General features: G+C 43.9%; 1 protein-coding gene across 1 annotated transcript in view; it reads right to left on the bottom strand.

Moving 5' to 3' along the window:
- The window catches only part of pard3aa (par-3 family cell polarity regulator alpha, a), a 281,009-nt gene that overhangs the window by 120,989 nt on the left and 143,966 nt on the right, over positions 1-16,054 (bottom strand). The window contains exons 15-16 of the mRNA XM_068747703.1: positions 10,964-11,111; positions 952-1,138 (exon numbers count right to left, since the gene is read on the bottom strand). Of these exons, the coding sequence (XP_068603804.1) occupies positions 952-1,138; positions 10,964-11,111 (335 nt within the window). The remainder of the gene's footprint in view (positions 1-951; positions 1,139-10,963; positions 11,112-16,054) is intronic.

The following is a 16,054-nucleotide window of genomic DNA, read 5'->3' as shown; positions in this document are numbered from 1 at the left end:
GGGAAGTCTTAGTGTGCTTCGGCCATATGCTGCAGTCCTAATCCGCTATGACAAAGCTCTTACATCACATGAGCTAGAGCCATACTGAGCGAATCTATTCATTCATAATAAATGAGAGACAGGAGACAGGGAGCGTAGAGTCTGTGGGGGTAAACATAGACAAAACTAAATGCCATCTCTATTCTAGGCATTAAAATAAGTCACAAAGCAGAACAAGAAAGTAATTCAAGAGTAAGAAGCAACTTGTGTAAAAATCAAAGGCCAATGAGGGCACTATTGGACAGCTTGTCCTTACATCTTCTGTGCTGCAATACTGTAATCACAAGAAATAGTATTTATACTAGCCTCTACAAGAATAAAATCAAAAGACGACAGCATTTATAAAAATCAGCCATATTGCGAGACGCACTGCAGCGCTTCAATCTTACTCTATTTCCCCGAGTCTGTGTACGTTCCACTGCGTTAACCATCCAACTCCCTGAAGAGACTTAGATCGCTAACAAGGTTGATGATTACTGGTTTCATATTTTATTTTGAAGGTGCTTAAGTTGAATCTGAAGTGGGAAGCTGAAATCCCCGGGGGTGATTGGGGTTGGAGAAGTGGAGCTACTGGTGGGGGTAAGTACCTGGGAGGATTAGAACTCACAGTCTGGCTGCTGCCGGGTCATTTATTATTCAACACATGCATTTATGAACGCATCTACGTGTTCTTTCTCTGACTGCATATTTTCCACCTAATGGTAAAGTAGATATTTCCTGATGCTTCTCACTCAATGAAGTGTGGAGATTTTAAGATGACCAAGACCTGTGACCTAATCTTTTCCTCCTGCATGTTATAAGTGACAAAAAAAAATAAAAAATAAAACTCCACAATGGGCCTGCATCAAATGGAGCACGGCCATCAAGGCATAAATAATTCAGTTGACTCCAGCAAAGCAATCTGCAGCTCACCATTCATTCTGATCAGGAAGCTCCTGGATCCAGGGCACCGGGTTCTCCCCGACAAACCCAATGTCATCGTGGGAGCTGGTGGATGATTGGTCAGAAAGGTGTGCAGGAAGCAGGGTCGGCCTGTCGTCTTCGATCATCACTATGTCGTCCTGTGGCATGTTCACGGTCGGGGAGAGCTGGTAGTTCCCTGGATGAGACAGGGAAAGAGACACTTTAGTGTGACGACATCCAGACGGCTGTTGCAATCATTTAGAAATCATATACGTCATCAAGCAGGGCAGCTTGGTGGCGCAGTGGGTAGCACATATACCTCACAGCGAGAAGGGCCTTGGTTTGATTCCACCTGGGACAGTTCTGTGTGGAGTTTTGTATGTTCCCCCGTGTCTGTGTCGGTTCTCTCCAGGTTCTCTCGGCTTCCTCCCGCCTCCAAATTGTCTGTAGGTGTTAGTGTGACCGTGAGTGGGTGCCTGTCTTTTTTGTGTGGTCCTGCGATGAACAGGTGACTTGTCCAGGGTGTACCCTGCCTCTCGCCCGAAGTCGGCTGCATAACCCGTTACCCCGATTCGGATTAATGAATGAATGTCATCAGTACTCATAATAATAACAACTAATACACTAATATGGTGTGCAGAAGTGGGTGGCATGGTGGCGTAATGGTTAGTGCTATCGCCTCACAGCAAGAAGGTTCTGGGTTCGAGTCCGATCTGTTTTCTCCGGTTTCCTGCAACCTCCGGAAACATTAAATTTAGGTCAATTGATTATTCCAAATTGTCCGTAGTGTATGAGTGTGTGCGTGAACAGTTGTCTGTCTCTGTGTGGCCTCGCAATGTGCTGGCGACACGTCCGCGGTGTACCTCGCCCATAGCAAGCTGGTACAGGCTTCAGCGACTCCCGTGACCCGAAAAGTGGAAGAAAATGGATGGATGTACAGAAGTCAGTTTGGATCAGATGTGTATTTGATGTTGTGTATTTGATAACGCCTGACATTGGTGGACTGTTCCCTCCGGGTTGGGCGTAACAATCTCACGGGTGAAAATCCAAACTTACCTTCTGTAATGTTTCTGACCAGAACAGGTCCTTGTACTTAACCCATCTCCAAGGACAAATGAGCAACACGCGAGTTCCTGTGATTCGGATTATGTCCCGTCTGTCCCTCCCCACTGAGGACTTCTTTTGAAATACTTCTTCACATCTCCTCAGGAGTCAATGTCAACGGGTAAATGTGCTGCTGCAGCCGACACTTAACATCAAGGACAGAAAAAAATGGCTGCTCAAAATGGGCAACACAAACCAGAGAAGCGCCAATTCACTCTGCAAATTGATCAGTGGAGGCAGACACATAAAGAAAAGGGGGGGAATCTAAGTCAAAAGGAATACGATTCAACTTTCACCACGCACCTGATAACTATTAGACAAATGTTTGCACAAATGCTGGACTTTCTGGTCTTTGCTTTTGTTTCAATTATCGGGAGAGCTGCTTTGCAAATCTAATAGCTGGGGGAACAACTGTGTGTAATCACTGTCAGCAGACAACAATATTTACCCTGGCAGGATTCCAACACGACTCTAACAGGCATTTAATTTACCCGGAACCTGACGAATGATAGATGCATGCGGTGGAAGTACAATCGAGCACCAATCAACACGGCAATGAGTATTTAGTTTAGGTATTTGCATTACATTAAAAGAAAAACAATGATAAGAAACAGATGTGGAGGAAGGAGAGAAATCAGCACAGGCGTTCCTGAACAAGTAGAAAATCAAGCATATAAAAATACTAAACCGAAGCAGTGTCAGGGGCATGTGACAAAATAGATTTATTATATCATATTTGAATACATGTTGCAATCCAAAGGCCCAACATGGTTATACTTGTGTTATAATAGATATATTACATTTTACATTGTTTCTGGCATATTGTTTTATTCACACATAAAACAAAAAAGGAAAACAATATTTTTGTCTGAGAAATAGCTCTGGACTTAACTCTTAATTGATCATTTCTCAAGCCTCATCCTTACATACCCAAACTGGCTGTTTAGTCCAGTTAAAGTGGCTGCAAACACTGTGCAGATAAAATGAAGGCCATTTCTCACTCCGACAGGGGAACCATGGGTAATTGAATTTACCCCGTCCTGTAAGAAGGTCAGCAGTGATAACAGCAAACTGCAACGAGTCAGTTGGACTCAACATTTCGCTTTCATTGCAGGTGGACTAACGAGTATTATTGTGATTTGGGGCTATATACCGGAGTATAAGTTGCAGTAGCCAATGAATGCGTCATAAAGAAGGAAAAAAACATAAATAAGTCACCAGACTATAAGTGGGGAAAGATCTTGAGGGGTACAAGTTGGCTGATAGCTTCAGTATTGTTCATTTATGTGCAACCTTTGGCCTATTGTGATTTAAGACTCTCACGAGTCATGCTGAAAGCCCAGACTACCCACAAAGCTTTGCAGCCACAATTACGAGCACCTTAACAAGCACACTCAGTTTGGTGGAGTTTGTTGTTTGTGTCTCGACTCCTTTAATTCTATTCATTTGAGTGTTTTCCTGCGACGTCTCCTGTCATTTCAGAGCCTTCTCCACCTCCCTTGCATTCAATCAAGTTCATCCACTTCAGCTGTGTAGCTTCAACCACCTGCGACTCATCTCCCAATCAGTCTCAACACGACACTTGTTAGTGTTTTATACCCACTTTCTAGGATTCCTTTTTCCCCCTGCCTGATTATCTAGTTCTGATTTTGCTTGAATCTGGGATTTTGTCTGTTTCCTTCCCCCTTATTGGATTTATTTGCCTGTTGATTCGACTACCTGTTGTCCTTTTTTATTTTACTCTGCTTGCTTGAGTAAATAAGATTTAATCTCCTATCTGTCTATTTTCCTGTCGTATCTTTTGGGTTCCACCTGTTGGTTTTTTCAGAGGCATGACAGGTTAAGATCATACCACCCACCCACCCATCCATCCTTTCCCACAGGGACGGTAACCTGTCCCAGCTGACTATCGGTGAAAAAAGAAATCTAAATTTTATCCCAGGGCAACATTGAAAAACAAACAAACCATATATATTCATATTCACTCTCAGTGTGCATTTCAGAGTCACCAGTTCACCAACTTGTGTGTCTCTGCTGGTGGGAGAAGCCAACGCACCCGGAGGGAACGCACACCGACTCAATGTGCAAACTCCTCTAACTTCCATATTTAGGACAAACTAGCAACACATGCTTTTGAACTTTGATCTATATTCTATGCTTACATCATTTATAAACACAAATAGATGTTTACGTTATAGCCATGCCATCCTTTCTAACATCATTATAACTACAGTAAAAAGCCACATGATTCCATGGCCGTACAGAAACACATGTGGCCCTCCAGCCAACCGTGCTTCGCATGTGAAAGCTAATCTGTGACACTGAAGCAGAGATGTTCTTCCTGCCTCGGGCTGAGAGCAAAGACAGAGACAGATGGGCTCTCCGGCTCAAGAGGCCACCTGGCTGTTTCCATCCAAATGGATCAGAGCTTCACTCTCCTCTTTCCCCGTCTTTGAGCAAACATTCTCCCGTTGAAACATTGAGCTGCAAGGTGAGAGGTCACACTAATAGCCCCACTCCATCTTCTTTCTCCTACACAATTCCCTCGATCTCCGTACATCACACAACTGACACACTTTTCCTTTGCTCTATCTTTTCTTTTATCTTGGTGACACATTGGCAGATTGATCCAACTGAAGGAGAGATCATTAATTGATCTGCACTAGTGCCGCCATTATTCGGCTCATGCGCGGATTTCAGCTGGTAATCATGATAGTCTTGGTAAAATAAATGAATGAATGAATAAAACTAGAGTGTTTAGAGTAGGAATACCAACTAGGATAGGCACTCGGGCCTAATAACTGAGATTTACAGAGGCATGTGGACTTAATAAGTAATTCCCATGGACGCAGGAATAGCCCACACAGCCAGCAGTCAACAGGGTTTCCTGTGTGCGTCCTGAGCTGGAAGGTGTTGACAACAATGTCCCTGTGACTATACGTATTGACAATAAGTGGCTATAGTTGCTTTATCCTTGGAAAATGGATCCGATGACAGCTTTATGTGGGAAAAGAAAAAATTCAAATGATGTATGGAAGTCAATTGTGCAGCCAAGTTAGTGTCATTAATGGCAAAGACGATCTTCCATACGGCATCAAACCAACCTACACTAACCGCCGCTCTGGCATACATTACCATGATGACATTACATCCTGCTCCAGAGGTCAACTACTGAGCGGCGTCGAAGGGAGAGCTGCCCTCCCTTCCAACTCTGTTATTCTGCATTAAAAAAAAACATTTCAGGAACATTGTTTCAGATCGCCTTTTGATACAAACAAGACACACTGGCTGTAAAAGAAGCAGGAGGACGTCTGTTTAAGCTTCAGATAAAGGGTACACTTGAATAGTTGGAAGGGGTTGGAAGCAAATATTATATCCAGCTTCCAGCAAGGGGAGAAAATAGTAGAAGAAAGTCGCAAAGTTGGAATGATAGTTCAAAATTCAACAGAGAATCATGCAACGATCAGCTACTGGGCAGCATGTCCCTTAAGAAATATGGTATAAATATGAATAAAATCAAATACATGAATTTAAGAAATCATCATAAATAATATTCTTCTGGACCGCTTCCTCCGTTACGGGATCATGCTGGAGTTTATCCCAGCAGTCAGCGAGAAATAGGGGTGGTACACCCTGGACAAGCCGCCAGTTCATCGCAGCGCCACACACACACACACACACAAAAATTTAGTGCAACCAATTCACCTAATTTGCATGTTTTTGGTGGTGGGAGGAAGCTGGAGAACCCGGAGAGAACCCACACAGACACGTGGGAAAACATACAAACTCCTCACATAAAGGCAGCGAGTCGGGTTCAAACTTGGGAACTTCTTGCTGTGAGGCAACAGCGCTAACCACCGGGCCACTGTGCAGCCCTCATAAATAATATCAGAAAGATATTTCTTTTTTCTATATAAATATTATTTGAAATGCTTGTATGAGCTAAAGGTGATGCTGGGCAGGCCTGTGATGGAGCTACGTGTAGTCACCTGAATCCATGGAGCAATAGCAATAGCAATAGATTTCAGCAGGTTTAATCAGGTGAGACAAACGAAAATGACCCCCCCAAAAAAAGTGTGTTGTTATATGTATGCACGACGCGCTGGCGACGAGTCCGAGGTGTACCCCGCCTTTCACCCGTAGTCAGCTGGGACAGGCTGCGGCAGACCCGTGAGCCGCAACGTGTACAAGCAGCTACAAGAAAATGGATGGATGGTTCAAAAGCTGTAAGTGGAGAGGCTCAACCTACACGAGCTCTTTAAGGCCAAATGGCTTCTCTGTGAATAAGCAGAGAAATGCACAGGAAAAGGGAAAGTTCCAGGTAGACACCGTTTATGTGTCATTTTCTCACCGAGGCATGCAGCGCTCTCTCCAGGAGTCTGAATGCCAAATTAAGGCCGGTCACTCTTGCCTCATCTCCTGCACTGATGGCTGAGGACGGAGACAGGATGAGTCTGTGAACTGCAAAATGTCGGAAGTGACTCGGAGTCAAGTCCTGAGATGATTGCACTTAAATGCCGTGAGGGAAGACTAAGTGTTCACAGATGGATGTGTTCATTCTGTCTGTATGTTTGTGTCGTGTTGTGCTTTCAACCTACTAAATTGTATCCTAACGAAAATTATCCAACGTGCCAGAAGTCAACTGTTCCATGCTCCACACAGTGACACATTTTTGGATGTGCACTTTCAGCACTTGGCACTGATCCCTGCACTGCACACCTTACATCCCGCAGACACCTACTTTCCTTTGTGACATCAGCACGAGTGCGTTTGCCTCATTCCCACCTCCACACTTGACCTTGTCCCTCCCCTCACGCCATTACCACTCACACATGTGCTATTTGCCAAACAGTGGCAGAAAGCACATACAAGACTGGCACAGAAAGATCCCTGGGCCTCAATTTTCACGCCAGCACGCAGACACCACATCCAGCAGCATTTTGTTCCAATTAGATAGAGCGGAACTATAAAGCTGGGTGTGCTGCTAATGGCATTTACATCAAACCCCAGGCTGTTGCTGCCACACTGAGCACATGCAGGACATTTCATTAGGTTCCATATTTCCTTCTCCTTAGTTTATTTATTTATTTATCTAATCTCTGCCAAGGACGTTGTGTGTTTACCATCTGAGTGCACACAAACGGTTAGATGGATTTTCATAAAACCTGCCGGCATGGTTGGGAATGTGGCATACCCATGACCCTGTAAAGCGAATCTGGATAAAGAAGAATAAAGGAATGATTTTCTTTCTTTCTTTCTTTCTTTCTATATTTTTTTGCCTTGCAAGATAAACTGTTAGACTGTTTTGTGGCAGTTATTCTCACGACGTGACAAAAAGTGGCTGAATGGGAAGAGCACATGCCAAGGAAGAAATTACCAGAGGTGAATTTAATCTTTTTAATTCTTTCTAACATTGTGAGATAGAACTTTTGTCATTATTCTATTGTTTTATTATGGATGGCTTTATTGGGGTTGGTTAACAATTAGATTTTGGTTCAAATTGGACTGAATTAACCAGGTGACTTTCGAGATGGAAGGACAGTGCGAAGCTGAAGTTGACAATATCACATCTTGGCACAGTTTACTGAGGCAAACAAGGCAATGGGATTATCTCTGACTATTGATTAGCTTAATGTTGCTGCGCGAGAGCATGCACACACACACACATGGTCGAGCGATTTGAATGACATGCCCAGAAGAGCACAAGGTACTGTGCTGAAACAATCGATACGACGGCACTATACCAGCGATCTCCTGCGATCTCCTGCATCAATTTGTGCGTTGAGTGCTGTTCAATTGTGTCCCTATAATTCTGTCAATTACTCTTTTAACTAGGGATGTCCCGGTTAGGTTTTTTCGAACCCGAGCCCGAGTCAATTGATTTTGAACCAATACCGAGTCCCGATCCGATACTTCTTTAATACATTAAAAAAATAAAGGCGAGTGAAGAAACAGATCCAGGATGTCCCTTAATTTTTGTTCTATTTATCTTATTTCAACATTTAACTCGTAAACAGAGCACTTCTGTGGCGTAGCTTGAACATTCACATAAAAAATAAAATACTTTTTTCACTTTGGACTTGGACTAGTGCAACAGGAAATATTAAATACGAATATTTAAAATAAAATGATCAGCACCTCAATCGCAAGGTTTTTGTCATCCACTTCAGAATACTTCCACACCGCAGACGTACTCGTGCGACTCGCTTCAAGCTGCTTCCCTGTTTGGCCAGCATTCAACCAATAGTGTCACAGGAAGTGACGTCACGCCGCACACGTTACCATCTATGTCTGTAGTAGAGAGGTCTCACTCTGCGCCACGGCGTAACTCCAAATCTGACAAAAAGTAATACAATCACAAGATCGGATGGGGACATCCCTACTTTTAACCACAGAGGACCTGTCCCTTCTGTTTTCAGAAAGAAAGGCCGATAACACCCTGTGACTGCTGGGAGAAGATGAGACGTTCCAGTTTATGATCAATACCTGGCTGAGGCAAGATAAGGCAATCCGTAAGACAAGGCAGCGGTTTGTTGAAAATAGTACTGAGAACAAACCGCGGGTTACAGAAATGCTTCTCTACAATTTAACCGCATTGACTTGCTGTCATCTGCAATAACTCACAATCAAAGCCAGGCCTTAAATCTAGAGCTGAAATACCCATCCCATTGTATGTACCTCGCGCCGTGCTGGCCTTATTGCAGCACAGGCAACACAATGGAGCATAAGTGAGGGGCCGATTGGTTTAGGGAGTTCCTCCGCTGACGAAGACATAAAATACCCCAAGAGTTCCATCAGCAATCACTATTTGGTTAGTGGAACTCGAATGTATGGAAACTGAAAACTGAGGCTGTGTCTGCGACTGTCCCTGTTTTGCCTGAGTGCAATGCATGCACAAATGACTGGCCATCACGACTCAGTAATTTAGCAGGCCGAGATCTACTCCACTTCAGCTCTCTGTCAAGCCCCATCGCCCATGTGCTCCCTGAACCTGTCGAGCCCGTCCCAGCATCTGTCCTCTAACCGCGACTGTCACATCTCACATAGCAGTCAATATGTCTCACTCACAGCCCATCTGAGGGAAAGAAATACATACGATAGAGTCAAAGTGTCTGCAGTTGTTGGCTGAGTAGCTTGAGTTTGGGATTCACACATGGTGTCTTCCTGAGTGATGAGACGGTAAGAGACGATTTGTTTTATTATAGCCTTATAAGGGGTCCTTGTTTGCTTATTTATTGCATTGATGAAAACTAAATGTGGAACACTGACATTTCGGTTACATTCAGAAATGAAAAGACGTGCCAGATGAGCAACATGAATACTAATGTCGTTTGCTTTCACGTTCAACTTTGCGACATTTGATCAAGGTCAACCAAACCTTTGAGGCAAAGTCATTTCCACCGACTTCGGCCAGAAGCCGTAGGGGGAGACAGTGCTTTCCTCTTCCAGTGTTTCGACACAATTTAACCTCGGTGGTTTAATTCGTTTATACGGGCGAAACAAAATCGACTGCCGATTTAAGAGGAAATGTCTAAATCAGCAAATTCCACCAGCCTTTGCAAGACGCTAAAATCCCTACGTTTGCTACTCAGCTGCTGCATTTCAGCTCAGGAATAAGACTCCATCAGAAATTTAAAAAAAAAAACAGAATTGTGTCAGTTTAATAATGATGAAGACCTGTCACACAACCTTTCACAGGTTAATGAGGGCACGGCTCGCAGACAGCCCCCAGACACAGAAAGGCAGAACTGACATTTTCATGCCAAGGGAAAAGCCGAGTCAAAGATCTGAGGTTCTGACACTACCGAGCTTTGCCTGTGATCATTTGCTGCTTTAGCGCCCACGCCACACCCACCTCTTAAACTTTTCCACTCGCCTCATTTAACACCACCTTCACAGAATGACACAACTGACTGGCGTTTCAGCTCCGAGAAACTTTTCCATCAGTGCACCCACATGATCAGAGCAGCATTCTGAACAGCCCGCGTCAGAAAAGCCAGTGGAATAAACAAGTCAAACTAAAAGGGGAGCCCATACAATCTGAGAACATTGGATTTTAGATGGAAGAGAAAAATGGTGGCCTAACTAGCCACCAGACGCCTCTGACGCAGGCTGTGATCTTCTGTGATCAGTGGCAAGAGTGGCACCACTCTGTGGGAGATGGGAATAGGATCGGCAAAGGGGAGAATGAATGGGAGAAGGGCACAAAAGAAGAGCATGTAGGTCGTGCATGGGTAGATTATAAATGCACTCCATCAGATCAAATGGGAAGAGCCGAATATAAATTCCAGGTTGGAGGTGAAGAAATGAATAAAAAAAACCTGCAGTGTGTCAAGAGAAAGCAGGTTGTACTCCACCCAAGCACGCTCTCCCTGCACTGATGCAATCACCAGCCGGTTCTGTCTGTATGCATATGGTGAAGGTTTGTCGATGGTGAGATGACAGCAGCAAACTGGCTAAAAAATTAAAATGCCAATTCTAATTCACCTGAATAGACAAGATCTTGCACACTGATGTTAACTGGGGAGAATGGGAATTGACCCGTGTGAAGCCAGGCAAGAGCGGAGTGAAGGCAGCGAGGATTGGGCATGACGTTAATCCCTGAGAGGATTGAATAGTGAAATGGTGTACCTTTGGATGCAGAGCAACATGCGGGAGAGGGGGGGGGGGGGCTTTGAAGGTGACAGGAGAGCGATCAAAGAGGGCTGGGTGGATATTAAAATCGATGAAGTGAAAAATATATTAAATGAGCAAGAACATGACAGGTCCGCCATGCTTCCCATTAATGTGTGTGTGTGTATAATTGTTATTTTTGTTTATGTATAAATACATAAACCGGATTGTCAAGTGTGTTTCTCTAACAGAAAGAGACACAGGAGCTGAGAGGGACAGTGAAAGATGCTCGCTGAGAACTCACCAATGCGTCCCACTGCATTAGGCAGCGGCGTTGAGCCTTTGTCCAAGCCCTCACTGGTTTCATACAGGGAGTGGGAAATCCGCCGCTCATGGTTGTCCAGCGGAGCGTTCACAGGATGCCGAACAATCGCACTTCTGCCCGGGGCCTCCTACAAGAGAGCAGGAAATATACATTATTATAGATTGTATTCCACGGAAATATCATATTCCTTAAAATACTAATGTTAACATTTTTAGAGGACACATTTGATGGATGCTCCCATTCGGAAACATCTGTTTTTTTCTCTGAGCCAGATGTGAATATCCCACTTTAACCATCGTTACCAATGCTTTTCTACGCTATTTCATATAAATAAACATTATCTTGCATTTGTGTCTCTACTGACATAATCAACAGTAAATGTGTTCCGACATGCCAGAAATAAAAAACTGGATAAAAATAGTTGCTTTGGAATAAAACATTTGGAACTGTTTACTCTTTTTGACACAACAGGGTGTTCTTATCAGGATGAATGTCTGTCATTGGTGGATTATTTCAGCAGCTTGTCTGTTCCATATAAACAGACAAGAACTGGGTCTGAATCACACCCTTCCCATGTTGCTCCATCAAGTACTCCTGGTGGCTTCAGCTTATTGGGGCTTCATCCCGGCTTACTTCGGTATGTTCTGGCTCAGCAATGTGAAACAGCTCCTGTAATATTAGGAGGTGCATGAAGCTCCACGGATTTCCCATCGGCCGATTGGGAGCTGTCTCGGACAAAATACCCCAGTAAATGGGCCAGTGACATTTGGAATGTGGTCGATATTCCACGTTGCTGGATATTAAGCCCACTGTTCGCTCAGTGGATCTGTCAGTCTTCTCGGGGCAGGGGGGGGGGGGGGGGGGGGACCACTGGGTCCAGATATTCGATCTTCAACGGGCAAATGTCTGTGCAGCGTGGTATTTTTAGAAGCGATTGAGCGACACTGCAAAAGTCAGGAAGTTCAGAAGGGGAAAATCTCATAATCTCAGGCAGAGAGTTAGAGAATAAAGCTGCGGCCTTGACCTTATTTCCCACAATGCACCACAGCTGCCTTTGGGCCGCCACAGGAATGCACTGAACTCCCTGTACAGCACCTATTACCAACGGCTCCCTCACAGCTAGAACAGTTCAACTCTGTACCTCAAAGATGCTTTAAACCAGGAGGGCCTGGCAAATATTGATGTCTCACAACACACACGCTGGCTTCGAGCCGCAGACAGGGGGAGCAAAAGATCAGACAGGAACCGTAGCAGGAAGCCAGGTATAGGAGGAGGAGGAAATATGAACAAGTCGGGGGCTTTAGTAAACAAATGGAAGGTATAACAAAAAAAAGATAACTGTGCTGCAAAGTCGGTTTCTCATGGGAGTAGTGTGGGACACACACGCCCGAGGGTAGAGGGACTTATCAGCTGTTTAATATAAATGAGACCTTTAATGAGGTTGAGAGAGCAGGACTTTATCGGAACAGAGTGTTGATAAGAGTGGATTGCAAGGCGGGAAAGACGTGGCGTGGTTGTGAGCGTGAAATGCAGGGCTGGGTCAACCCAATTACAATCAGAGCCAAAGCCACTTCAGCCTTATAATAAAAAGCACGTCCCCGGATGACTCAGACTCAATAAGGCTCAAATTGTTGGAATGAAGATTTATTTTACTCGCTCTTCTCTTTTTCCCGGAACCCACTCTCTGCACTTTTATAAAAGAAAATCTGTTTCAGATCTGGAGACTTGCCATTTGTCACAAGCTGGAAAAAAGAAGATGGAGCATTTTAGGTAAGAGTTATATGAGGACGGAGTGAAACAGAGAGCAACTGATGAGCAAATGAGAAAAGAAAAGGCTCATTTAAAAGTATTCATTCATTTTTATGGTAAATAGACTTTAAACCGACTAAATACGAAGGCAACTTGACAGCAATTGCGCATCTGGTAATAATTGAGTCTCCTGCTGTGCATGCTGGTGTTTTAGCACACAATGCAATACACAATACAAAATACAGCATGACATTCTGCAAAAGACTCACATCAGTCAATATGTAGCATTAAAATGTTGATTAAATATCTGGATCTTTTCAAAAGGAAATATGGTTTGATGATCCTGAACAGAAAAATGGAAAGTTGGCATGACATCCATTCAGCGTAAAGTTCTGCCTACTCTCACAGACATACAAAAGATAAATAAATTACAAATTCTCAAGAGCCAAATGTATCTGGAGAAGCTCAATTAGCGTATTTGTCCAAACATGGATGTATTCACTTGAAGTTTTCAGTGTCTTGAGAATATCCTTTAATTTTCTTATCACACTTCTACCCTACCTCATCGCATGTTTAATCTGTCTTAATCTAGTGCTTTTCAGAGTGGATTATCCCGTTGACTGAAGGAGAGGGCAGCGCGCTGTGACTTACGCTGAGCCCAGTCTCCAGCTCGGCGCCGCTCCCTACGCTTGTCTTTTGTGTTTGTGCATTCAAGGTGAGGCTATTTCAGCCTCCGTATGAAGACAGTGTGTGTGTGTGTGCGTGCAGATCTAAGGACATATGAACAATTGTTTGTGTTGATGGATGCCTGTGCTAAATGCAGCGACATGCATTTTAGCCTATGCATCAGGACCGTCTCAACTTTCAGCACTGATGGGAATCAGAGAAGAACCGCATTGAGGTGGCAGGTCTTAAGATGTCAGCTACATCTAATAATGTTTCGCCCTTTGCAATTTCCTGGAATTATCAACTGGCCTCAAACTGTTGCCACAGCACTAATCCAGTCAACCGCCACCATGCTGCCATCATCTTAATGCTTAAACTAAAGCATCCGTACCTCTCCATGAGGACCCTACTTTCATTAGTTTCTCCCCCCCCCCCATCTAATGCCTTTGCTTCTCTGCAGGTGGATGCACAAGGCGCTTTTGGAGTCTTTTGCAATTCCACAAAAACATCACATAGATGGGGAATGAACACGATGGCATGGCATGTGAATAATGCCAGCATTACTCTTTTGTTGTTGCTCCAATTTAAGGCAGTGGAAGTAAGTGCTGGATTTGGTACCTCTGAATTGGCCATTTATTTCTGGTTGTGTTCTGACAGGCTCCTGTTCTTATTAGCCGGGTGCACGCACACGGAAATGCTATCGTGTATAGCTCACCAGCAATGACCTTGTGCACTGTGCTGCCAAGTCAAAGAAACGTGTGTGGCACCCGTACTCACACACACACCTGTGTATGTTACCTAAATACACCGGAATCTTCCGACATTAAAGCACACATTTCACCTCCGCGGTCCTTTAGCACGGCCAAGCAGCCCACTCAACCACCAGATTCAATATATTACCTTCTCAATTGGTCCGATTGAGTTTCCCCTGTCGCTCCTAAATGAGTTAGTCCTGCGAGAGCCGGCTGGGAACGAAGGCCCTGCAACACTGCAATTGCATTTCTGTTGCTCTTCGGTGTACTTTCCTCAATTTAGTCACTGTTTCATTGTAAACTGCATTTCCCAGATTGCATTGCTCTGTGCCCTTACGCTCTATCCATAAATCACCTCTATTTTGGTATGACAATAGGGCAGTGAAAGTCCAGATATGTCATGATCCAACGAGACTTAATCACTCCATATTAAGTTGGCAGGGGTGTGGTTGACACAGAATCTGCCCTCTTTTCTTGTGCGCTGGCTCCTCAGTGTTTTAAGACCTTTCTCAGCTCAATACTAATAAAACCATAATTCACTCGGCCAGGCTCCTGATTGATAGCTCTCTCAAGGCTCTATCGATCAGCTCCCTCCCATCCGAGTGGGCATCTTTTGTTAGGGCCAGCCACTTCCTTCCCTCTTGTCGGTTTGCATAAACATTTCCTTGGTGACTAACAACAGTGCTTGTGAAAATGGATTGCAATTGGCATGCAAAGTCTCTGATGTTTAGCTCTTCCTCCAATCACCCCCAGTGCTTCGCATCAATTATAAAATGTCTTTCAGCTTGCCCATGTTCTCAGTGGCCTCGGCTGGTCGTCGTTATAAAGCAAACGAAGACAGATAAAATAACATTCCATATGTATTTCATATTTAATTATTAATCCTATTTTTTTTTATGAAACTGGACTCTTCCTCCTCCCCAGTGTTGCTGAGCCATGTCACTATGTCAGCTTTTATTAAATGTTTATGAGAGACTCTGAACCATTGTGGAATGCCACCATACAGCAGATCATTTATCAAGACATAATCTACTCCCCCCGCCACCAAAAAATAAAAGTAGTATATACTGTAACAGAGCTGAGTACCTCCAGTATTGTTTCTATGCTTTGCGTGGGGTTTGTGGCCTAGCGAGAGGTTGTTTAAGCACATGAAAAAGGAAGGTCTGACCGTTTTTTGAGGCAGATTGAAAGACTTTGGCAATCCACAATAGATCTGGAGAATCTGGGCTCCATATGATCTGGGCTTCAAAAGAAAGCAAAATCAGGGAATCTGCATGCAATCAACCGGATAAAATCAAGAAGATAGAGCCTTGGACGAGAGAAGTGGCCTTTTTTGGTACAATATTCTATTCCACTAATCCACGTTGGTCATGGATACCAAGAATAACATCCAAGATACCATCTCATACAAAGAGGTGAGGCATGTGAGCAAGGACGGGTGGACTTCATGCAAAAACGCAGTTAAGAGCAAAATCATTGCTAAAAAAAAATAATAATAAAATAGAACGTGGTAAAAAAGAGACGGTTACGATTTACAGAAATGTTTTACAATTTGTATCTCGACGCATTCTTGGCAAAAGGTTCTGCTGAGACAAGCACAATCACAGAAGTTAGAAATATCCCCACAACAAAGAAACAATACACTGTGAAATACAAGTAAATATGCAGACTTGTAGAAAGAGCAAAGCCTCTCAATGGCATACGACCAGGTATGAAAAAGATACAGTATGTGGGGAAGGATTTCGGCTGAAGAGTTTTGTTTTGTTTTCTGGCAAATGCAGTGCTTCATTTGCAAGTTGCTGCAGCACTATCAAGAACAAAAGAACAACAACAACATTAAAAAGCACGAGACAGCAAGTCGTTCGAAAACAGTCAATGTCTGCTGGAGACCGGCTTCATAAAT

This window comes from Brachionichthys hirsutus, chromosome 14, assembly GCF_040956055.1.
Source record: "Brachionichthys hirsutus isolate HB-005 chromosome 14, CSIRO-AGI_Bhir_v1, whole genome shotgun sequence".
Classification (NCBI taxonomy): domain Eukaryota; kingdom Metazoa; phylum Chordata; class Actinopteri; order Lophiiformes; family Brachionichthyidae; genus Brachionichthys; species Brachionichthys hirsutus.
The sequence above is the reverse complement of the archived record's forward strand: the minus strand, read 5'-3'. Positions and strand labels throughout refer to the sequence as shown.